Below are 24,394 nucleotides of genomic sequence, written 5' to 3' on the forward strand. Positions count from 1 at the left end.
CAGCCTCCGAGGTCCTGGCAGGGTAGTCACTCCACCTCGTTGCCCCGCCTCTGTGGGCGTGGCCTTGCCCGGACACCAGTCCTAGGGAGGGGCGTGGCCCGGGCGGGGAGGTGATGGCCCCGCCCCCCGGGGAGTCACGTAGCTCTGCGGCATCCTCAGCCTCATTTACAGGAGCCAGGGCTGAAGCCACAGCTGTTTCAGACCTGAACCCAGGCTGTTCTGTGCTGCCGCCACTTAACTCGCTGCTCACAGGTGAGTCCCGGGTGAGGCGGGAACTGCTCGGCGTCTCAGCTTCCTCTTCCTGACTCTTGCCCCTGCCATCTTTGCCCTGCTCCCTGTGCCCTTGGATGTGCCATCTCAGCTCTCTCCTTCAATCTGTCTCCTTCCTGTCCGCTCTAAACCCCATGTTCAGACCTCCCCTTCTGGGGTTTTTCTTGGGATCAGCCTCTTCCACCAAGACCATTTTTTTTTTTTAACAAGTTTTTTTTTATTATTTTTTTAATATATTTTATTGATTTTTTTACAGAGAGGAAGGGAGAGAGATAGAGAGTTAGAAACATCGATGAGAGAGAAACATCGATCAGCTGCCTCCTGCACATCTCCTACTGGGGATGTGCCCGCAACCCAGGTACATGCCCTTGACCGGAATCGAACCTGGGACCTTTCAGTCCGCAGGCCAACGCTCTATCCACTGAGCCAAACCGGTTTCGGCCACCAAGACCATTTTAATTTCAGCTGCTCCCTCTCCTCGGCTAAATTCCCTCTACAGTTCTTTTGCTTTCTCTGTTCCTCTGATCTAGGTCCTTCCTCCTGACTAGTTAGCCTGTCTCACTATCAGCACACAACAAATCTCCTGCCTTCTCCTCCTGCATCTCTCCCTCCCTTTCTCAGCCTCTCTACTCATTCCTTTCTATCTCAACCCTCTGCTCCCATCTCCTAACTGCAGAGACAACAGGTTTGGGGTATGGAAAACTGGTTAGAGAAGGCTGCCATTCCTACTCCCTACTTGCCCCCCTCCTCCCAACCTTTTCCTCCACAAGCCCGGGAAAGAAGGGTGATGTGTCCTTTTGCCTCATTGTGATGGCTTGGAAGTAAGTGCACTTTCCCTAGGGCCCTGCTGAGGATGAGAAAAGGGAAGTTGGAAAGGTCAGGGCTTATACCTACCTGAGGAAGGGGCCAAATTCAAGGAAAGAAGGCTTGGCATTTTCATTTGGGCAGTAGTTTCATAAGAAGACCTGTAGCTTGAGGGCTGCTTAACTCCCCACCCCCACCCTGCATCTTTCTCCTGGGCTGGGAAGGGTGCCCATCAGAGACAAAAGGAGATGTGGGAACTGGGTCCCCAAGCCTGTTAGCTGTCAGATAAATTGGTGCCACTTTGATGCCCAGGACCCATGCCAAGGACTGCTACTCTGTTCCCAGCCCGGTGCTTACTGGGGAGCAGGGGGGAGGGCCATTTGGCCCATATGACCAGGAAAGGAAGCAGAGGAGATAGTGGGTGGGGTCCAGCTTTTATATCTTGTCTCCATTCCACAGAGCTGTCACCATGCCCCATTCATATCCAGCCCTTTCTGCTGAGCAGAAAAAGGAGTTGTCTGACATTGCCCTCCGGATTGTGGCCCCAGGCAAAGGCATCCTGGCTGCAGATGAGTCTGTAGGTAGGTGGGGGCCTGTGGTTGGTCAGGGTAGAGGTGGCCAGGAAGCCCTGGGAATGACCTTGTCACCCCTCTTCGTTTGCCCCCAGGCAGCATGGCCAAGCGGCTGAGCCAAATCGGGGTGGAGAACACAGAGGAGAACCGCCGTTTGTACCGCCAGGTCCTGTTCAGCGCCGATGACCGAGTGAAGAAGTGCATTGGCGGTGTCATCTTCTTTCATGAGACACTTTACCAGAAAGATGATAATGGTGTCCCCTTCGTCCGTACCATCCAGGATAAGGGCATTGTCGTTGGCATCAAGGTGCAGCCACTATCCCTGGATGGGGACTGAGCATGGAAATAGGTGTGTGTGTGTGTATGTGAGGGGTGTCAAGGGGAATCCTGCCTGGGTTCAGCCTTCTGCCTTTGTTTTCCCTTCAGGTTGACAAAGGTGTAGTCCCTCTAGCCGGGACTGATGGAGAAACTACCACTCAAGGTACAGGATGGGTGGGCTTTAGGACTGCAGGGTTGGTGGGTGGTTGATGCTGGCAAAAAGGGGCAGAGTGATGAGACCAGCACTATGCCCACAGGGCTGGATGGGCTCTCAGAACGCTGTGCCCAATATAAGAAGGATGGCGCCGACTTTGCCAAGTGGCGCTGTGTGCTGAAAATCAGTGAACGCACGCCCTCAGCACTTGCCATTCTGGAGAATGCCAATGTGCTGGCCCGCTATGCCAGCATCTGCCAGCAGGTGTGTGTATGCATGCGTGAGGGGTTCAGAGGGGAGCCCTGTGCCTGGTGGAGAGAGAACTTTCTCCCATTCTACTACCGCCCCTGCCAAGCTACTCTTCTCTTACCTGCAGAATGGCATTGTGCCTATTGTGGAACCTGAAATCCTGCCTGATGGAGACCATGACCTCAAACGTTGCCAGTATGTCACTGAGAAGGTGAGTCCACACCTGGGCACAGACACATACCACAGGGACAGCCTGGCAGGGAGCTTGTTCCCAGTTCCTGATTCAGATGCAGGCACTTTCCCCAAGCACTTTTATTTTTTTTATCCTAGAACAGACCTGTGAGTCAGCCTGTACTGACCCTCACAGTCATGCCCACCCACCTGTATACAGAGAGCATAGAGCAGTTAAGTGGCAGGGAGCAGACCTTAGTAAACCTCCTCTGATCCTCAGGTCCTGGCTGCTGTGTATAAGGCTCTGAGTGACCATCATGTGTACCTGGAAGGGACCCTGCTGAAGCCCAACATGGTGACCCCTGGCCATGCCTGTCCTATCAAGTATAGCCCAGAGGAGGTTGCCATGGCAACTGTCACTGCCCTGCGTCGCACTGTGCCTCCAGCTGTCCCAGGTACCACCCTGCTTCCTAACTTACTCCTATCCTTAGACTGATCCTCAGGTTCCTCTTGTGGCCTTCAGGGGTTCCTAACCCTGGAAAAACAGGGAGTGACTGATCAGTTTGTCTTCTCTTTTTCTCTCTAGGAGTGACCTTCCTGTCTGGGGGTCAGAGTGAAGAGGAGGCATCTCTCAACCTCAATGCTATCAACCGCTGCCCCCTTCCGAGGCCCTGGGCCCTCACCTTCTCCTATGGGCGTGCTCTGCAGGCCTCTGCGCTCAATGCCTGGCGAGGGCAACGGGACAATGCTGGGGCTGCCACTGAGGAGTTCATCAAGCGGGCTGAGGTTGGGAGCTAGGGGTGGTGGTTGGTTTGGGGGTAGTGGTGTGTAGCTAGGCAAGGGGTAGCACCCAGAGATTACAGCCTTTGGCACCTGTGGGCTGGCTCAGTCAGCTTACTCCTTACCTCCTCTCACTTTTGCAGGTGAATGGGCTTGCAGCCCAGGGCAAGTATGAAGGCAGTGGAGACGATGGAGGAGCGGCAGCACAGTCCCTCTACATTGCAAACCATGCCTACTGAGTACTCCATTCCACAGCTCTTGGCCCAGCCACCCAATTTTGCCTGTAGTTATAGCCAGGGCCAAATAGCTTTGCAGAGCAAAGATGCCTCCATCCAGCACTGAGTCATCTTCCTTTTTTCTCCTCCCCTTCCCTCTCCCATTGCTGCACCTGGGACCACTAGATGGGAAGATAGGGAGCCCCTCATGGCTGAGGGCAGGAGAACTTGCTAGAAGTCAGAGCAGGATGCCCGGGTCTCCCCTTGCCTTTGCCAGCTACTCTTCCCCTTGATGGGGTAGCTTCTCCTTGGGCTCTCCTTGCCCGCCCTTTCTCCTGGGATCAGAGGGTAGGACACCGGACCTGACTTATGCTTTGGGTACATACCACATAGCAAATAAATGATAGCATAACATGCTACTTTGTCTGTCTGTTTTACACATCAAATCCCCACCTCTCAGTTTCTGATCTCTGCTGACTCTATCTGTGGGCCCTCTGGCTGTGGAGGTGGAGAGGATGGGTTTTGATTCACTGGGTTTTAAGTTTATGGGGGAGAGGTACACCCAATCACCATTCCTGTCTCAAGCTCCTGCCTGTTGCTCTCCAAGGCTAGAGCATGGCAATACAGAGGGCTGCAAGTCTTTCAGGAACTACCATATCAGAAGCACAAGGCTACAGCTGTAGCAGGATGGGGTGTTGCACGACCTGAGCAATTCCTGAAAGCAGCTTTTGTCCAAGGCCCCAAACTGGAACAGGAAGGGATGGGAGTCTCTCACTTCTCAGCTGTGTTGAGCCCTGCCAGAGCTTGACACATGCTGCTAGGGGGAGCCACTGCAGGAGGAGCCCCTGGGCTCCTGCCCAACAAGGGAAAACCCCAAGGCTTGGGAATGCTAGACTGAGAATGGTATCTAGGAGGTTGCCAAGGGCTATTGTCCACTCCCATTTGCGATAGATGGGGGCACAGAGGGGACCAATTGGAGTGTCTGGGCAAGGGCAGACCTGTGAGTTCTCATGATGAACTTTGACCACTTGGCTGGGATGTGGGGGTAGGTCAAACACCTAGGTCTATCTGAGCAGATAAAAAGATGAAAGAAGCTGCTGGATGTGTTCTGTGTGAACTGGGGAGGCCATACTATGTGTAAAGCGCACAACCAATGCTACATATCCCCTTGCAGTATGGGAATGTAGGTCCAGTGTGACCTGACCTTATATTGAAAATAGCTACTATTACCCTGGCCTGTGTGTCTCGGTGGTTAGAGCATCAGTCTGAGCACTGAAGGGCTGTGGGTTCAGTTCCCAGCCGAGGGCGCCTACCTGGGTTGCTGGTTCGATCTCTGCCTCAGAGGGGAGGGGTGTATGAGGGAGGCAACTAATGTGTCTCTCACATCATGTTTCTCTCTCTCCCCTTCCACTCTCTCTCAAAAAAAAAAAAATCAATGGAAAAAATATCCTCAGGGGAGGATTAACAAAAAAACCAAACAACTAATATTTATATAGTACTTTCTGTGTGTTCCTGCCAGGCCCTATTCTAATCATTTTATGTTTATTAACTCATTTACTACAACATACAACTCTATATAAAGTAGATACTATTACAATCCCTGTTTTAATTTTTGTTGATCCTCACCTGAGGATATTTTTTCCATTGATTTTTTTCTTTTTAAGAGAGAGTGGAAGGGAGGGAGGGAAGGGGAAAGGGAGAGAAACGTGTGTGAAAGAGACACATCGATTGGTTGCCTCCCATACACACGACTCCCTCCCTCCCTCACCCCTCGCTCTGGGATGGGGATGGAACCTGCCCTTGACCAGAACTGAAGCCATACCCTTCAGTGCTCAGACAGACATTCTAACCACTCAGCACACATGCCAGAGCTATCCCTATTTTATTTTAATATACATCTATCCCTATTTTAACAAGAAAACAGGCACAGAGGGGTTAATTTCTCAAGATCACTCAGGTGAAGAGGTGAAGGCCAGGATTTGAACCCAAGTGATCAGAATACAGATTTTGTGCTGGTGAATTTCAAGTGAAGTCAAACTTTTATAAGTGAGAAGTGAATTAAAATAAATTTAAAAATACTGAATGAGCCCTAGCTGGTTGGCTCAGCAGATAGAGCGCCAGCCTGCAGACTGAAGGGTCCCACGTTCGATTCCAGCCAAGGGCACATGCCTGGGTTGTGGGCTTGATCCCCAGTAGGGGGCGTGCAGGAGGCGGGCAATCAATGATTCTCTCTCATCATTGATGTTTCTATCCCTCTCTCCGCTGTCCCGGCTCTATCTCTCAAAATCAATCAATCAAAACATTTTAAAGAAATACCGAATGAACCAAATAGCTAAAAAGGTGCTAGTACCGACTAGCTCACCACCTCTAGGTTTGAGGCTTGAGAGGGTGCCTGGAAGAGGAGCTCTATGATAGAGATAATAATAATGGCGATAGGTGACATTTGAACGGAAGTTCTTTACATGAATGACCTCATTTTGGTAAATATCTCAATTTTTTCAGATTACTAGTAGAAGAGCTGCCCGTGGTCGCCCAGATTAGTATTTAAGGACTGCAGGGTTGGCACTCTAAACCCCCTGTGAACCCCGCCCACCGCTCGCCAGACTTCTCCCGCCTTGGCGACTGTAGTGTCGCTCGCGATTGGCCACAATCGCGCCGTGGTCCCGCCCCCCTCCGGTTTCCGATTGGGGGAGGCTTGCGCGGCTCCGCCCCACGGCTAGGGCCCTCGGCATCTAGCATGGCGGCCGCCGGGGCCGCAGCTACAGACCTAGGTGCGGTGGCAGACGGACTGAGGCCTGCGATTCACGGCCTGGGAGGGAGGAATGAGGGGGTGGGGACTGTGGGGCGCCGCAGGTCCAGCGGGCGGGGTTCGGGAGCCGTTTCGGACAGGATCCCTTCAGCCTTGGGCCCGGGCGCGTCGCACGGGGATCCCTCGGAACGAGGGCCGAGAGCCTCTGCCTTCGGGTGGCCGGGCTCCGCGTCAGGGAGGGGCTGGCACCTGCGCCCACCTCTGGCGTCTCAGTCCGTCCCTCCGTCCCTCCTTGTCTCCAGAGGTGGTCCGAGGCAAGCGCGCCGCCCTCTTCTTTGCGGCGGTGGCCATCGTGCTGGGGCTGCCGCTCTGGTGGAAGACCACGGAGACCTACCGGGCTTCGTTGCCTTACTCCGAGATCAGTGGGCTGAATGCCCTGCAGGTGAGACCTGGAAGGGGAGGGGGAGGGGGCAGTCCCCCCCCCCCCTCCCCCCGACCCCGGCCAGGGTCAGACTCGGGGGATGGCCCTGATGCGCCTTCCCGCAGCTCCGGCTCATGGTGCCTGTCAGTGTCGTGTTTACCCGGGAGTCGGTGCCGCTGGACGATCAAGAGAAGCTGCCGTTCACCGTGGTGCATGAGCGAGAGATCCCTCTGAAATGTGAGTTTGTGGGGGTTCGGGGCTGCCCTTCCGGTCCGAGCTCAGCCCAGATATGCATCTGGTAGGGGTGTGGGTGTCCCATAAAGGTAGTTAAACCCTTGTGAGGAGGCCTCTGTGAATGAACAGTGTGTTTGGTTAGAAGGAAAGCAACTTTAAGTTCAGTGTTCAGCATCAAGGTGACAATTTCATTCACAAAACAGTATGCTACCTGATCAGAAGTAGTTGATGCTCATTAGAGGGTAGGGGAGGAAATGGTATGTAGTGGAAAGAATGCAGGATTTGGAATCAAGTTGGACTTGTATACAGACTTTGTTCAGTTTAACCTTAAACGCTTCACTGAGTGTTAGGCACTTGACTTTAAAAAAATATATTTATTTATTTATTTATTTATTCACTTAATTATTATTATTTTTTTGTTGTTAATTCTCACCTAAGGATATTTTTCCATTGATTCTTGGAGTGGAAGGGAAGGGGAGAGACAGAGAGAGAGAAACATCAATGTGAGAGACACATTGATTGGTTGCCTTCCGCACATGCCCCACTGGGGCTGGGGATAGAGCCTGTAACTGAGGTATGTGCCCTTGACGGGAATTGAACCCACAACCCTTCAGTCCAAGGGCTGATGTTCTATCCACTAAGCAAAACTGGCTGGGGCTCTTTTTTTTTTTTTTTTAATCTTCATCTGAGTATATGTTTTTATTGATTTTGGAGAGGAAGAGAGACATTAACATGAATATTTGAAAGAGACAAAATAGCTACTTTTTGAAGCAGTATAGTTATTTTCCAAGAAAACCAAAGAGAATCAATTGAAAATCTATTAGAACTAGTAACAGTTCAGTGAGATGACTGGGTACAAGAATACACAAGAATCAATAACTGATAAATACCAGCAATATCTAGTTAGAAGAGCAAGTATTTAAAAAAATCCCAATCACAATAATAATAAAAAACATAAAGATACTCAGGAATGAATGTACAATGTACAAAACTGTAAGAAAAGCCCGGTTGGCATGGCTCAGTGGTTGAGCATTGACCTATAAACCAGGAGGTCAAGGTTCGATTCCCAGTCAGGGCACATGCCGGGATTTCGGTCTCAATCCCAGTGTGGGTCGTGCTGGAGGCATCCAATCAATGAATTTCATCATTGATGTTTCTATCTCTCTCTCCCTCTCTCTTCCTCTCTGAAGCCAATAAAAAAATATTTTTTAAAAAGTCTTAAAAAATTAGTAAAATGTTCATATGCTTTTTCTCCTTTCACCTATTTGTGTAATGAATACTGTAATAGATTTCCCTGTGGGAGAGTACTTCAGATTGAAGGCAGTGAGTACATTGTGTACATAGGCAGAAGCTGGGCAGGTGGAAGAGGTGGAGTGTCGCATGTTTGATATCATCCATGTAGAAATCATTAGAATTGGCTATAGCTTCTTGGTCTTTCTCTGCAAACAATCATTTTGCTGCCCTCATGCTTCTCCCTTTTCTTCTCAAGACAAAATGAAAATCAAATGCCGCTTCCAGAAGGCCTATCGTAGGGCTTTGGACTATGAGGAAGAGGCCTTGTCCTTGGGCAGTATGCAAGGTACTGGAAGGGAGAGGTCACGCTATTTAACATGAAGCCCTGTTTTCCCTTCTGATCCCTGAAGGTGTAGTTTTCATACCTTGTCTTAACTTCAAAATCTCTTTGGGAAAGCTGTGGATGAGATGTGTTTCATCTTGGGCCACTGGCGGCCAAGCCTGCCCACAGTGGCAGTTGGGTGTCAGTGGGAGGTGGAGGGCTGGCTTAGGCACTCTGTGGGGGCCAGAGGGAGAGGGAATGGTGTTTTTGCTCCTGGTGCACCACCTGCTCTTGTCCCCAGAGGCAGAAACCATGTTAGCTGAGCCACAGGAGCAAGCAGAGGGCTCCCTGACTGTGTACGTGATCTCTGAACACTCCTCACTTCTCCCCCAGGTAGGGTGAGCAGAGATGCTATGGCCTTGCCCAGTCCCGTCAGCTCTTCCTCTCCCTGGTCACCTCCTTGTAGTATTGCTGTCCATTTCTTCCATTTGCTATGGAAAACTCTCCAAACATATTTTTTAAAGAATGCTAATAACAATGTTTTTTACTGACTCTGGTTTTCTAAATCTAATACCCATAGCTCAGAAATGCTGAGATAATAGTTCACTATGGATCTAAAGAAAGGGGCATGCCTGTTGGTCAGTGCAAAAGGCCAGATTCTCAGAAACAGGAGTCAGAGTGCTTTCCTGCTTTCTTCCGTCAGCCATGGCCTTCTGTTCCTTGCTTGCCCCTCACAGGACATGATGAGCTACATTGGGCCTAAGAGGACAGCCGTGGTGAGGGGAATAATGCACCGGGAGGCTTTTAACATCATTGGCCGCCGCATAATCCAAGTAGCCCAGGCCATGTCTTTGACTGAGGACGTGCTGGCTGCGGCACTGGCTGACCACCTTCCAGAGGACAAGTGGAGCTCTGATAAGAGGCGGCCTCTCAAGTCCAGTTTGGGTAGGGTGACCAGGCTTTGCTTTGGGGCAGGAGAGGGAAATGAATTATGTGGGGGCATTGGGGCAGGAGGGGAATCTGCAGGCAAACCCTTTACTTCTTTCCCCTAGGGTTTCAACTTTTTCTAGCACTCAGTGTTTCTCATCCCACTTTTATCCCCATTGGTTCCATGATGGCAATCAGCCGCATTCTAGAGGAGAAAGAGTTCAGTTTAGCCGGGGGCACAGGCTGTCCATTGACGGAAGCCTCTGGGATCACTGACTCCTGTTTCCATAGGCTATGAGATCACCTTCAGTTTACTCAACCCAGACCCCAAGTCCCATGACGTCCACTGGGACATCAAGGGAGCTGTCCGGCGCTATGTGCAGCCCTTTCTGAATGCCCTCAGTGTCGCTGGCAACTTCTCTGTGGACTCTCAGGTGAGACTGGGAGCAAGTTGAGGAGTCCTTTTCCTGGCTGCACCATCCTTTTCAAAGTCCATCCATATTTAGTGTTTACAAGTGTAGTCAGTTCTAGCTCTTTGGGCTTGCTGATTTGCTAGGAATTTCCTGTGTATGTATAAGGTTCTGGTGTCTCCTTTCTCTCCTTATGTCCAGCTCAGGGAGTTTCATCAATGCTTGTTAAAAAACTAACTTTCTTATGGCTTCCTCCAGAACTGTGTTCACCAGTTGTGCCATCCTGAAAGCACTTATTTGAACAACAACAAAAAACTCCCTGAAATATGTTAATGTAACAAAGATGTGAAGAATGTAGCTTACTGTATCATACCGTGTTCTTTGAGGGAAAATGTGGGAGACATTTTTATTAGGTCTTGGTAGTGGGAGTAATTCTGAATAACTGAGACTTGATTTGATTTTGTGAACACTGAGTTCTGCTATTCTTTGTTTCCCTCCTTGTTTCGGCTGTGAGAAAACCTGGGGAAATATGTGGTTTTCAAAGAACATAGTTAGTATTTTAACTTTACCCGTGGCTTTGTTATTTTTTTCCTACACCTATTTTCTCTTAGCCTGCCCTGATATTTCATCCTGTTATAATTGGATGTTTTTAAGGCACCTCAAATCTTTTTTGGGACAAAGTGGAATATAAATCAATAAACAAAGTAACGTCCTCCTCTTTGTTCTCTAGATCCTTTACTATGCAGTGTTGGGGGTCAACCCCCGCTTTAACCCAGCTTCCTCTAGCTACTACTTGGCCGCACACAGCCTCCCCCATGTCATCAATCCCGTGGAGTCCCGTCTAGGTGAGCTTCTGAGGTTGAGGGTCTTTCTGCCAGGCCAGGGAGGGACCTGGAAGGCTCAGCCTGGGGTTGGAGGTGGGTTGTATATAGTGATGGTTCCCAGGTTAGGTTGATCTGAGGGCGTCGAGGAAGAGGAAGTGTTGAGCACTTAGGCTCCTTTGTCATGATACTCTGTTGACATCTCCATCTCCACACTATTCTATCCAAAAGCAATTATTAAACATGTTTCCCAGCTCATTTTATAAAAGAATAGATAGGGTGTAGGAAAGATAACAGCAGAAGTACATGAAGGCAGAATGAGGAACCTTAAAGCTAGCTTCCTGTTTTTAATTTTTGGGGTGGTACCTAGGAAAAGTAGGTGTGTCCAAGAACTGCAATATAGGCAAACTAAAATGAGTATATCATTAGTTGTGGAATTTAAGATATCAGGGCTAGGCCAGGGTGGCCCAAGCGGTGTGGGAGGGGCAGTGTGGGAGACCTTGGTAAATTCCTCCTGTCTTCGTTCAGCAAACAAAGTTCTAGGGGCTGTTCTGTGGCAGTGCTGGGTACAGAGATAGAAAGGCATTTCAGGCAAGGGCTCTAGGAGCTTAGATATAGAAGAGTAAGAGCACATAGACTCTCAGGAAGCTCAGAGAAGTTTAATATGGCTGAATTGGGAGAGGGTGACCAGGATAATGTTGGCAAGGCAGGCAGGCATCAGATCATAAAGGACCAGGTTGAGGAGTTTGAACTTTAACCTGGTATGAATGGCTAGCCATTGAAAGATAGTAAGTGGGGACCTGACATGAGGTCACATTTATACTTGTGCATAAAACGAGTTACAGTAATATGGGTGCAATGTGGCAGTAGCCACGAGAGCTGACGTAGATAGTTAAGGGAGGCCTGTTGGAGGAGGGGAGATTCCAGGGGCATTTTGGGGCTCAGGACTGCACTTCATGTATATGGTACATCTTCAGAGAATGTTTAGAGGTTCTTTGCCATAGAAACCCAGGACTGGAGGATATCCTAGTGATTATCAGTTGGGAAAAATGAGACCCAGAGTGAGTGACCAGCTAGTTAGAGGTTGATTTGGAACTAATATCTAGACCTAACATGTTTTGACATTGACTCCTCTTCTCTTTGTACTACAGGATCCAGCGCTGCCTCCCTTTACCCTGTGCTCAACTTTCTACTCTATGTACCTGAGCTCGCACACTCCCCCCTGTACATTCAGGACAAGGATGGCGCTCCAGTGGCCACCAACGCCTTCCACAGTCCCCGCTGGGGTGGCATTATGGTAATGGTCACACTATGCAGACTCCAAGCTTCCGGGACAGACGTGTTCCCTGAGACTGTTCTTCTGTTCCTCTGGTGTCCTCCATGGCCCAGCCTGAGGCAGGGCAGGCACCAAGGAGGTGAGGGTGCTGTGAGCTCATGCCCCTCCTCTGCCAGCCCCACCACTTTTTATTTTGTCAATATTTTCTCTTTTTAAAATAAATATATTTTTTATTGATTTCAGAGAGGAAAGGAGAGGGAGAGGGAGATAGAAACATCAATGATGAGAGAGAATCATTGATCGGCTGCTTCCTGCACACCCCCTGCTGGGAAATTGAGCCTGCAACTTAGGCATGTGCCCTTGACCGGAATCCAACCTGGGACCCTTCAGTCTGCAGGCCTATGCTCTATCCACTGAGTCAAACCGGCTAGGGCTGTTTTGTCTATATTTTCTATCATGTGACCCTTTTGCCTGTAGTAGTTTGCACTTATTGAGGACTCTTCTGTGTACATCTTAGATCTTGGACCTGTTTGTGGAAGTCTTGCAAAGTTTGGAACTTTGTCTCCTATTAGACTAGGTGTCTCTCAAAGGTAGAAACTCTAAACTGGAAGAAAAAATATCTCCTTTACAGGACTTTTGAGGGGGTAATGGAGATAATTTACGGAAAGCTCCTAATAGGTATTTAAAAAATATTAGCTATATCATCAGGTTTGTAATTTCTAAAGAGCACAGAATATGTCTTCCTTTTCTTTCATGGTCTTCAGAGTGTCTGGGGCACAGCTGTGTATGGTCCTGGCATGATATTGAGGCAACCTCATTTCCCCTTGCAGGTATATAATGTGGACCCCAAAGCCTACAATGCCTCGGAGCTCCCGGTGCGCGTTGAGGTGGACATGGTGCGAGTAATGGAGGTGTTTCTGGCTCAGTTGCGGTGAGGTCCTAGGTGTTGTACTTGGGGACATGGTCCCTGACTCTGACCACGGTCTCCTGGGCTGCCTGGAATAAAATCTCACCTGGCAGGGATACCTTGGCTGTGCCTAGTGCCCTAGGAAGCAAGAGAGGTTGCCAAGGATCACTTCATCCTTCTCCTAAGAAGAACTAGCTGCTGACAAAAACTTTTAAGAAAAATAGACTCACGAATGTCAGGTCCATGGGGTGTGATCATGGTTGCTTAAGAAAATAGCTGTAGCCGAAACCGGTTTGGCTCAGTGGATAGAGCGTCGGCCTGCGGACTGAAAGGTCCCAGGTTCGATTCCGGCCAAGGGCATGTACCTGGGTTGCGGGCACATCCCCAGTGGGAGATGTACAGGAGGCAGCTGATCGATGTTTCTCTCTCATTGATGTTTCTGACTATCTCTCTCCCTTCCTCTCTGTAGAAAATCAATAAAATATATTAGAAAAAAAAGAAAAGAAAATAGCTGTTAATTCTTGTGCTAAGTAATCTATTTAAAATATATATATATTTTATTGATTTCAGAGAGGAAGGGAGAGGAAAAGAGAAACATCAATGATGAGAGAGAATCATTGATTGGCTGCTTCCCACATGCCTACACTGGGGATCAAGCCCACGGCTGGGCATGTCCCCGACCGGGAACCGAACCATGACATCTTAGTTCATGGGTCGATGCTCAACCACTGAGCCATGCCATCCCCTAACTAATCTATTGGTAGTGGCTGCCTGATGGCCCATGTTGAGGATTCTTTGTCTGGGCTGATCAGGAAAGAGGTCTGATTGATTTGCATGCCTGCCGTGGGTGCAGGATTGGAGAGGCACAGCACACACATTTGTCAGAGGTGGTCCTGGATCATCCCTTCACTAAGGCTTAGTGGCCCCATTTGTCCAGAGAGAGAGTAGACAGGGTGAGAGGATTAAACTAAGTTATCAGAAATATTTTAGCCATGGAACCTTTTGTCAAGTAAGATCTTGGAAGTCCAATATAGAAACAGGTAAAAGCTAAAACACTGGTAAAAGCTAAAACCCAAGAGCCTGAGGCACTTTCCTGCAACCCCTGTGGGTCTGGGTAAGATTGAAAATCTTAGTTGTTCTAGGAATCTTAGCCATCTTCTCCCCCTTCTAGTCTCAGCCTTTGACCTTCTTCACTGTTCCTACAGGCTGCTCTTTGGGATTGCTCAGCCCCAGGTGCCTCCAAAATGCCTGTTTTCCAGGCCTAAGAGTGAAGGGCTGATGACTTGGGAGCTAGACCGGCTGCTCTGGGCTCGGTCGGTAGAGAATCTGGCCACAGCCACTACCACTCTCACTTCCCTGGCCCAGCTTCTGGGCAAGATCAGCAACATTGTCATTAAGGATGATGTGGCATCTGAGGTACGTGAGCAGGGGATGGATTCTGGGGCCCAGGATCGGAATGGCCATTGAGGGCCAGGGTGTGGTGAAACTAGTGCCAGTTGAGGTCCAGGGTATGTGTGGGCCTCCCAGCCTTGAATGCCCCAGGCTTCCTCTAGAAGGCAGTGCCAGCCCCCAGCAGGAGTCCAGACTGGGGGGATGTGAGGTTTTAAGCAGGCACTTGGAAAGTCCACCGAAGCCCTTTTATACTAGCTGCCACATATCCTGGGCAAACTCCAGGCAACCTGTCTGGTAGATGGTAGACACAGTAAAGCTCATCACTCCCCCACCACCTTCATCAGTGCCGAGGACTAATTGGTAATCCCCTGCCCCCTTCCTAGGTGTACAGGGCTGTAGCGGCAGTCCAGAAGGCAGCGGAGGAGTTGGCCTCCGGACACCTGGCCTCTGCCTTTGTTGCCAGCCAGGAAGCTGTGACATCCTCGGAGCGTGCCTTTTTTGATCCCTCGCTCCTCCATCTCCTCTATTTCCCGGATGACCAGAAGTTTGCCATCTACATCCCACTTTTCCTGCCTATGGCTGTGCCCATCCTCCTGTCTCTGGTCAAGATCTTCCTGGAGAGTCGCAAGTCCTGGAAAAAGCCAGAGAAGACAGACTGAGCAGGAGAGCATCTCAGCAGGAAGCCTTCCTTTCTGGCCAAGGTGGGAGGTGTTAGACCGAGAGGCGCGTAAATGGGGCCTGCCATGAATGATCCATCTCCAGCCTCCTCTGTGGCCTCTCCAGCAACCAAAGTGTCACACTCCACGATGGGTTCATCTTCATCTTTCCTTCTCTTCCCATTCCTCTGGCTCAGGGGTCCCACCCCCATCTTCAAAAGATGCATCATCTGGGTCTCCTTCTCTGGCTTGAACTTGAAGGTCCTTTCCTATCCCTCTGGGATAAGGGCAGCTTGTGCTTCTGCCCTGTTTCTCACAGTCCTCTTGCGCTGAGAGGGCATTAGGGGAAAGCCCTAGGTTGTTTTCTAGCCCCTTCCCTTCCACACCTCTCTCTACCCCTCAGGGAGGCCCCCGCACTGCTCTTATGGAAGGGGCCAGGCACAGGTCGCCTCTGGGGTCTTCTCCTTTACTCCATTCCCTCCTGTCTAGCTATGCCTGTCGGGCACAGCCTGATGCTGTGTGGCAGAGGTTCCCTTCACCCTTCCACAGAGGCAGTGTGGTGCAGTGGAGAAAGTTCCAGACGTGGGATCAAACCTGCCTGAATTCAAACCCTGGCTTCTGTACTTATCATATGGGGAGTTCTGAATAAGCTGCTTAATCTCTCTGAGCCTCAGTTTTTCATTTGTTAAAGTAACACTAATGATACCTCCCTTACAAGGTGGTTGTAAGGATTAAATGTGATCAGCATTTGAAAGTGGTATATTCTAGGTTCCCAATAAACATTGAATGTGAATTGGAATGATATGAAGTAGGAGCATAGCTTTTGTTCCTCATTCATGTATAAGTGATGGTTTCCTAGTATCTGTTCTCACAGGGTCACCTTGCTTTCACCTGGCCGTGTGTCCTTCCTGCCTCCCTGTCCTGGAGGGCCCTGTGGTGACTTAGTCAGCTAGACAGTTGTCCCTCGGCATGATCGGGTTTGCCCAACAAGTCTGTTCACATCTACTTCTTTTTTATCAAGGGGTCTGGGAGGGACTGGCTTGTACCACTGTAAGACCTCTGATACTAACTCATTCATAAATTAAAAAAGAAAAAAAAGAATATATTGCCTTGGCTGGGTAGCTCAGTTGGTTAGAGTGTTGTTCCAATATGCCAAGGTTGAGGGTTTGATTCCCCCATCAGGGCACGTACAGGAATCAACCAATGAATGCATAAATAAAAAATTGGTTGGAACAACAAATCGATGTTTCTTTTTCTTTCCCTTCCTCTTTAAAAACTATTTTTAAAAAAATTTTAAAAAAATATTGAGCACAGGTACTGTGCCAGGTGGTAGGGTATGACAGAGAACAAAAACAGGATCCCTGTTTTCCTGGAACTGTTCTTTTAGGGGGAAGAGTCAGTGAACAAATAAAACTTATTTTGGATAATGCAAGCTGATCAGATAGTGACTGGCGTTAGTACAGTGGATTCGGTGCGGAGGAGGGCCTTTGAGCAGATGACATTTGAGCTGAGACCAGAAGGACAAGAGGCCACCTGGGGGAAGAGTATCCCAGGCAAAGACCTTGAGATGGGAACTGAGGGAGGAGCAGAGTGGCGGGAGCACCGGGGAGGTAGCCAGGGCCCTTTGAAAAAATGAGTGAAGCCCAGGGCCAGCCCCCCCCCCACCTGCCCTGGGTGGGTAGCCCTGGCCAGCGAGTCTGCAGCCTTCAGCTGGGTGGGCTGGCGGTGGGCGGGCTCAGGGGCGGGCACACCTCAGGGGCGGGGCGGGGCGGTACCTGGGGCCCTGGCCGGGGGTGGGGCTGCGGACGCTCCCCCTTCTGGGCTGCAGCCGGCGCAGGCAGCCCCGGCGGCGGCAGCAGGCGAGCCGCGGCCCCGGCCCCGCGAGGCCATGAAGGTGAAGAAGGGCGGCGGCGGGGCCGGCACGGGGGCGGAGCCCGCTCCCGGGGCCTCCGGCCTGAGCGTGGAACCTAAGCCGGAGCCGCAGCCGCAGGCGGAATCCGAATCCGGGTCCGAGTCGGAACCGGAGGCAGGCCCAGGGCCCAGGCCAGGGCCGCTACAGAGGAGGCAACCGATCGGGCCGGAGGACGTGCTGGGGCTTCAGCGGATCACGGGCGGTGAGCACCGGCGAGGAAGCACCGCCCGCGGGAGGGAGGGGGCCGTGGCGGCGCGCGAAGCCCCGGCTCCCGCCCCCTTTCCCATCCTCCCCCTGCCTTCCCTCCCCCACCGGGCACCCCTTGCCTGAGTGTCCTACCTTCTGCCTCCCAGCCTGAGATCTCCATGTCTCTCCTTCCCCTGATCTCCTGTGCCCCTCCTCTCCCTTTAGAGATTTATTTCCACCCCCTTCCTTCCTTTTGGAGTCCGTCCCCTTTTCCTGTGGTGGATGGAGGTGGGGCAGCAGCTGAAACTGTGACCCCTTCCCCATGTGGTTTTTAGAACCTCTTGAATCCTTTCTCTGCAATAATGAGGAGGAGGCTGAGTGCAGTCTGTCCTCCGCCCCCAGCCTCGAGGCTAGGTAGAGGCGAAGTCACTTAGGTGGCATTATTAAGGTCTCCCTGGCCATTAATGCCCTCACCCTGGGTCCCCCAGGAAGTCTCGAACCACCCCCTCCCAGGAAAGGACCTGAGCAGGAAGCTTCAGTTGGTTGGGTCTGTGCCCTCTTAAGGGAGTAGGTTAACGCCCCCCCTTCGCCTGGACTAGGGCCAACCCTGGAGGCCTAGAGGTCTCCACGGTGGTTGAGTTTCTGGGCTGGACTGCCTGGGTTGTCCCAGCTTTGCAATGTAATGGACTGTTTGGCCTTGGGCAAGTAACGGGGATAATATCTCAGAGCTATTGTGGAAATAGATTCTCTGGTTTTGCACGGTGCCTGGCTGTGCATGCTCTGTAAACAGGGCTCTTTTATGAGTAGTGCTGAGGGCCCCCAGGATGCTGATGGCTGCTGCCTGGAAGCAGACAACTGAGCATTCAGAGCAGGAGAGGGGAGTCACCAAAGGCAGGGAACAAGGACTAGGAAGCCTCACGGCAGAAGTGGTGGCTGAGCCTCATAGAATAGAAGGCGTTTGGAGAGGCAGTGGCCTTCCACTCGGACCTCACTCATCAGTAACCCTGCCCTGGCTCCCTCTGTGAGCAACTCTTGAGGCCTCTCCATGGGGATGGGGGGTGTGGGTGCTGGCATGGATCTGAGCTCTGGAGCTGTAGGAGCAGCAGAGCCCATGGCTACCAGACAGAGCTGGGGATGAGACCGTGCTGGCAGGTCTAGGCCTGTACATCTGGGTCCCTAGGGGACCAGCTTCTCTCTCCACGCTGAGCCAGGCAGCAGCCATTCTTGGCTGGGCCCTCAGAGTGCTGAGCGGCCTTGCCCAAGCAGGCAGTTGTAGTGAGAGGGGGTCTGGACCACTCTGATGTTGGTGCCAGCTGGGCTATAATAGACAACAGCAGCATTTAGGATTCAGGTTAGCGGTTGGCTCTGGGAAAGAACTTTATAGGATGATCTGTTCAGGTCCTAGGTAACTTTAGAGGTTAGTTTGCACCTATGGGGGTATGTGTGTTCCAGCCCACATGCCACCATTTGTCTCCTAATTTGGAGGAAATTCATAGCCTTAGAGATGGGGCATCTGTGGGGGAGGGAGGGAGGGGCTTCATGGGAGCTCTTTCCTCTATAGAAGCTGAGAATAGGGTGCCAGGGCTTTCCATCCTGGCACCTCCTGGTCTCCTCTGACCCTAATCACATAGGTCTGAGGTTTGTGCCTCCTGGATTACTGAATCCGGCTTAGGAAGCTATTTGTGGCTGATGGGAAGGGAGCAGTTGTGTTCTGAGCCCTCAGCCACTCTTCCCCTTCTCTGGCCTGACCCTGGGTCCCCGGCCTCACCCTTCCCTGGCGAAGGGAGGGGGTGGCTGTGGTGCCCTGAGCCATTGGCATCCCCGTTCCTCACTCCCTCAGAGGGGTTGATAGATTGAATTTGCAGTAGAAGAGACAGACTGAGGTCAGACTGCAAGAAGTTGTTTCTAAATGAGAGGAGAAGCTCCAAAAGTTGGAGAATAGAGGAAGGGGGTGCTGTGCCCAGCACCTTCTTTCTACACCTTTGGACTTTCTGTGACAATAAGGTGTGTACAGGGTGAGGTAGGGGCTGCCCACTGCCATTTCCTCTTTCTGCCTTCTCCCCGCCATGGGCTCTGGTGGGCTGTCCAGGGCTCAGGCCCCTTCCCAAGCCTATGTAGTTTCTGCTGAACACCAGGGTGCCAGGTGGCTACCAGGAGGGCTTCGTGGAGGGGGCTGGCCCAGGCTTGGGGAAGAGAGAACAACTTTACATTTACTTCCTCTTTCTGCCCCAGAGGAATAGGAGGTGCCCCCGGGGCCTGGAGGGTAATTTCCGGGCCTCTTGGGGGAGGATGTGATGCTGTGCAGGCTGACAGAGCCCCTCGCTGCACCTCTCTGCCTCTTCCTATTTGTTGCCAGGGCGTCCCTGAGCACTTGCAGTTGCTGCAAGCAGTGAGGGTTGGATGAGGCCCTGGTATTCCTGAGCTTCCTCAGGCGGGGCCCACCACTGTTCCTGGTTCCTCTTCTGGGTACTGAGGACTCCCCTTAACGCCCCCTGCACACCCTCTGCTGCACCTGCCACACCCTCTTCCTGTCCGCCCTCATACTCTTCTCTCTGGGAGTGGCTCAGAGCCAAAGCTGGGTAAATGACCTTTGAAGGGGTTCCCTCTGTTTGCTAAGACTTCCTCCCATTTGGAGATCAACAGGGGATGGGAACAAAGGTGGCTCCCTTCCCCCCAAATTCCAGGCTCTGGGTTTGAGTCAGCAGAGCTTTGGCTAAGCTGCTTAGGGGAGCTGGGCTTGTATAAGCTGCTTATGGCGATAGGAGGTGACCTCGGGTGGGAGAAAGGGTTGAGGAGGAACAGGGAAGGGGTTGTTCCTCTGCCCCAGCACTGCCCAGGTCAGGGGAAGTCTTGGCCTGACACACATAGATGTGGCGCCAGGGATAGCTATGTGGTAGGGGTGGGAGTATCCAGAGAAGGACTGGGTCTCCTGAGGCCAAGTTGTGTCACTCCTTTTATTTATTTTTATTTTTGTTATTTCAGAGAGGAAGGGAGAGGGAAAGAGAGAAACATCAATGATGAGGGAGAATCATTGATCGGCTGCTTCCTGCACGCCCCCTGCTGGGGATCAAGCCCACTACCCGGGCATGTACCCTTGACCGGAATCGAACCTGGGACCCTTCAGTCCTCAGGCTGATGCTCTATCCGCTGAGCCAAACCAGCGAGGGCTGTGTCACTCTTTTTAGAGTGAGGTTTCCCAAAGCAGGGCTGTATCTTCCCTGTCATGCTAGCCCAGGGGTGGGCAAACTTTTTGACTCGAGGGCCACAATGGGTTCTTAAACTGGACCGGAGGGCCGGAACAAAAGCATGGATGGAGTGTTTGTGTGAACTAATATAAATTCAAAGTAAACATCATTACATAAAAGGGTACGGTCTTTTTTTTTTTTTTTTAGTTTTATTCATTTCAAACCCAGCCCGCGGGCCGTAGTTTGCCCACGGCTGTGCTAGGGGCTTCTTATGAGATTGGAGACCCATTTGGCTCAGGGTCACCAAGCCAGCCCTGGCAGAGGCTGGAATAAGGGCCCTCAACTCCAGGGTAGGAGGGAAAATGTGGGGGAGGTAGCCTTGTTTGCCACCCTTCTCCACCCTGCCCCTCCCTGTCCCCAGAGGCCACTAGTTGGAGATGTTTGTGTCCCATTAGATCCCAATGACCAGCTATGTCTCCCCCACACAGTGGGGTTCCTCCAGCGCAGGGGCTCAGTTCTCTCTTTCTGGAAGGCAGTGACTTTAGGGATCAGAGAAGTGTATTAGTCCGGGGTCCCACAAAAGCTGAGCTGGAGCAGCCACCTGTCTCCCCTAGACTACCTGTGCTCCCCGGAGGAGAATATATATAAGATCGACTTCATCAGGTTCAAGATTCGGGACATGGATTCAGGCACTGTCCTCTTTGAAATCAAGAAGCCCCCAGCTTCAGGTGAGTGGCTGGCTGGGCCATGGACAGAGGGAGGTGGGTGCGAGCTGTGAAGTGGGCTGCCCAGAGACTCCTCAGGCCACAGAGGGGTCAGAGCACAGCTGGGACTTGGACCCCATCATTCCCAGGAGTCATCTGGCAGGGGGCCTCTTCTTTCCCATCTGCTCTGGGATTGGACATTTTAGGACAGTCCTGTCCCTTCAGTCCCTGCCAGCCTGCCCTCTGCAGGCCTTCTTGGGAACTGCAGTCCTGGAGGCCCCGGGCCTTTGTGTCTCCTTTGGCCCTGGGAACCTCAGTTGAAAATTTTGACCTGTTGACCTAGAGCTCCCAGGTGGGACTTTCCAGCCAAAGGTCTGAACCCTCCATGTGCATCAGAATCTCCTGGGAGTTTTAAAACTTTCTGAGAGATGGGAGCCCTGGGGTGAAACCCGGGATGGGCACGGGCCCCAGTCGGAAGCCCACTGAGCCCCAGCTGGGGTGCATTACAGAGCGGTTGCCCATCAACCGGCGGGACCTGGACCCCAATGCTGGGCGCTTTGTCCGCTACCAGTTCACCCCTGCCTTCCTCCGCCTGAGGCAGGTGGGAGCCACGTGAGTCACGGGGCCAGGGGGGGTAAGGGCTGGGGGTAAGGGTGGGGTGGGAGTGAGCCCTTCCTGAGTTCTTACTGAGCCTCTCTTAGGGGCAGTCTGTCCTGAACCTGGCTGGTTGACTTCAAGGCCAAGCTCAGCCCTGCCCCCTTCTCTCACTCAGGGTGGAGTTCACGGTGGGAGACAAGCCTGTCAACAACTTCCGAATGATCGAGAGGCACTACTTCAGGAATCAGCTGCTCAAAAGCTTTGACTTCCACTTTGGCTTCTGCATCCCCAGCAGCAAGAACACCTGCGAGCACATCTATGACTTCCCCCCTCTCTCTGAGGAGCTGAGTGAGTGGGCAGGGCCCTGTGGGCAAGGGGACTCAGAGACCAAGCTGGGGGCAGTGTGGCCTCACCCCCTTTCTTCCCACCCTGGGTCTCCTGTGTCTGGCACCTGTAGGGACACTCAGGCTCAAAGAGGCTGGGGGAATTCTTTGAGGTGGTTTAGCTTGTCCCTGTCCCATAGTCCTGAAGGCCCTGCAGTGGCCTGGCTCTGGCTCCTGACCTTTGCCCCGCCTGGCTGGGGCTCTCTTGCAGTCAATGAGATGATCCGTCACCCATATGAGACACAGTCTGACAGCTTCTACTTCGTGGATGACCGGCTGGTGATGCACAACAAAGCAGACTATTCCTACAGCGGGACGCCCTGACCCCCCAGCTGCCTCCTACCCCAGGAGGGTCCTGGGCCCTCCGCTGTGACTTTCCAGTGCTCACTTCTCAACCCCAGGTCTTCTGCTGGGAAGTGTCCCAGGGGCCCTGGACCCTGAGTCAGTGTTGGGAGGGAGGGTGCCTGATGTCCCCAGCCCCAGTCCATAAACGCATGGGGCCTGGCATCTGGGGTGGGATAGGGTGGTAGGGGGGCTGTTTGCCTCCATCTCCAGGAAGGCCTCCTATGAGAGGAGTAGCCAGAATTTCTGGACAGCCTAATTGGGCCTCTTGGGCCCAAGTTTCAGAACAGGGTTCCCCTACCCAGGCTTTGACTGGGTCAGGCAGAGACCCATTCTTTGTTTCCTGCCCACCACTGACAGGCCGTTTAGATTTGTAAATTCGCAGATGAAGATCTTGGCTGCCAAGACTCCCAAGGGGGTTTAGGCTCTGGCCCCAGCCCTAGCCTCCATCATCAGGGGCCAAGATACTGCCTGAGGTGTGGGAGGGATTGGCCCCGACTGCCACCTGTGCTAGGGGCTGGACCAACTGTATATAGTTTTCAATAAACTCTTTCTCCTTTTCTGTTCTCTGATTGTGGGCCAGCATGTGTGTCTGTTGGGGAGGTGGGGAGGAGAGTGGAGCAGGCTATAATGTGGTCCCCAAGTCCTCTTGTGCCCTAATCCTCTTGGTACCTGGAGTCAGCATTTAGTACATGTTGCAGCTGGAAAGGGTTTTTCCTTTGATAAAAGAAGGCGATTCAGGCCCTGAGAGGGGAAGCTTTAGGCCAAAGTCATAGCCAACCCTGACAGAACAGAGGATGGGACAAGGGACCCCAACTTTAGGATGGGAGGGAAGGTATGGGGAGGTGGCCTTGTTCTTTACCTTACCTTCTCTGATCCCCTGAGGCCACTAGGACCCCTAGGTTGTGCTTTTCGCCCTCATCAGAGAGAGAAGGTGGACAGGGCTGTGACTAAGAACTGGAGGGCTCTTATTTTAAGCTGTCTTGGGGAGTCCCCTGGACTGGCCGTCCTACATATAACACTGCCCCCCAGCCCTACCCCTCCTTCATTTCCTTAATGGAGAAAATTGAAGAACTGAGAGGTAGGTGGAGAACTTATCTCAGGGTTCACATCCTACTGTTCCAAGCACACATTTGGATATGCCTGTTGCTGAGGAGTTAAATCTAACCCCCGCGAGACCTACACGCACTGGAATTTAGGTGGTTCCTGTAGAGCCCTTGCTGGGGGCCAGGACCTGGGCTGGCCTCTGGGAATTCTAACATGAGTGAGACACAGGAACAAATACCCATCCCTACCATAGGATGGGCTGGGCATATAGGGAAGCAAGAGTCGCCTGCTTGGAGGATTCTGGGGAGGAATCTTGGAGGAGGCAGCGTGGAACAGCTTGAGAACTCAAGACAACTTTGACTGGAAGAGATGGGGAGAGCAAGTAGGCACAGGGACAGCATAAAGGAAAGTTCTGGAGGCAAGATTTACCAGGTATGTCGAAGAGAGTGTATTCCTGATGTGAAAAGAAGACAGATCTATGCAGCCTTGTTCAGGCATCAGGGTCTCTCCTGAGGAAGATGGGGGCGGGAGTCATTGAGGAGGATGACCTGGTCCGACTAGTGAAGGGTGGATTGGAAAGAGTGAGACTAATAATAAAAGCTAATATATATTGAGTGCCGAGCCCAGGGCTGGGTGCTTTAGATGTGTTAATAGAATGCCCACAATCAGGCCCAGAGAGGTTAATTTGCCAACGTCACAGTTAAGTGCTGTCAGGATTTGAACCCAGGCAGTGTGACTCCAGAGTCTCTGTATTGAGGATGCACCAAGGAGGGTGTTGCAGGAATTTGGGTGAGAGAAGATTGAAGAATTGAAGGCAACCTGAATTAGGTCAATATCCACGGAGATGGGGAGAAATAGATGAAGTTGAGATTTTCAGGGCTGGTGGTTGATTGGATGAGGGACTTGGAGACAGGGAGGAGTCGAGGCTGCATCCCTGGTTTGTGACCTGCGTGTCAGGGTGAATAGGAGTGTTGGTACTGGGTGTGGGGACCCAGGTTGGATCACGGTGGGGGCTGGTGGGAGGTGATGAGTTCAGGTTGGGGCCTGCTGTGGTGTGGCACAGATGTCCTGGAGGAGGTGATCTAGAGGAGACAGGACATGTGGGCACTGAGATGAGGAAGGGGGTGAGGGCTGGAGATGGTGATGCTTGGAGGTCA

The 24,394-nt window shown here is 51.9% G+C and overlaps 3 protein-coding genes across 3 annotated transcripts; all 3 read left to right on the plus strand.

The window, feature by feature from the left end:
* The first annotated feature begins 133 nt into the window (after nt 1-133).
* On the plus strand, nt 134-3,952 carry ALDOC (aldolase, fructose-bisphosphate C). The gene is made up of 9 exons (XM_070393633.1): nt 134-252; nt 1,534-1,655; nt 1,742-1,953; nt 2,073-2,127; nt 2,222-2,382; nt 2,495-2,578; nt 2,819-2,993; nt 3,125-3,324; nt 3,462-3,952. The coding sequence occupies exons 2-9, from the start codon at nt 1,544-1,546 to the stop codon at nt 3,555-3,557; spliced, it is 1,095 nt and encodes a 364-aa protein (XP_070249734.1). The 5' UTR covers nt 134-252; nt 1,534-1,543; the 3' UTR covers nt 3,558-3,952.
* Nucleotides 3,953-6,253: 2,301 nt separating this feature from the next.
* PIGS (phosphatidylinositol glycan anchor biosynthesis class S) lies at nt 6,254-16,121 on the plus strand. Its single transcript, XM_070393521.1, has 12 exons — nt 6,254-6,304; nt 6,585-6,724; nt 6,829-6,940; nt 8,427-8,516; nt 8,794-8,885; nt 9,230-9,437; nt 9,711-9,853; nt 10,560-10,674; nt 11,802-11,947; nt 12,757-12,857; nt 14,039-14,249; nt 14,609-16,121. The coding sequence occupies exons 1-12, from the start codon at nt 6,271-6,273 to the stop codon at nt 14,882-14,884; spliced, it is 1,668 nt and encodes a 555-aa protein (XP_070249622.1). The 5' UTR covers nt 6,254-6,270; the 3' UTR covers nt 14,885-16,121.
* Nucleotides 16,122-16,697: 576 nt separating this feature from the next.
* UNC119 (unc-119 lipid binding chaperone) lies at nt 16,698-22,762 on the plus strand. Its single transcript, XM_070395617.1, has 5 exons — nt 16,698-16,995; nt 20,779-20,892; nt 21,378-21,480; nt 21,641-21,813; nt 22,060-22,762. The coding sequence occupies exons 1-5, from the start codon at nt 16,770-16,772 to the stop codon at nt 22,170-22,172; spliced, it is 729 nt and encodes a 242-aa protein (XP_070251718.1). The 5' UTR covers nt 16,698-16,769; the 3' UTR covers nt 22,173-22,762.
* The last annotated feature ends 1,632 nt before the right edge of the window (nt 22,763-24,394 follow it).

This window comes from Myotis yumanensis, unplaced genomic scaffold (genome assembly GCF_028538775.1).
Source record: "Myotis yumanensis isolate MYYU_CA2020_CCGP unplaced genomic scaffold, mMyoYum1.0.hap1 SCAF_16, whole genome shotgun sequence".
Taxonomy (NCBI): Eukaryota; Metazoa; Chordata; class Mammalia; order Chiroptera; family Vespertilionidae; genus Myotis; species Myotis yumanensis.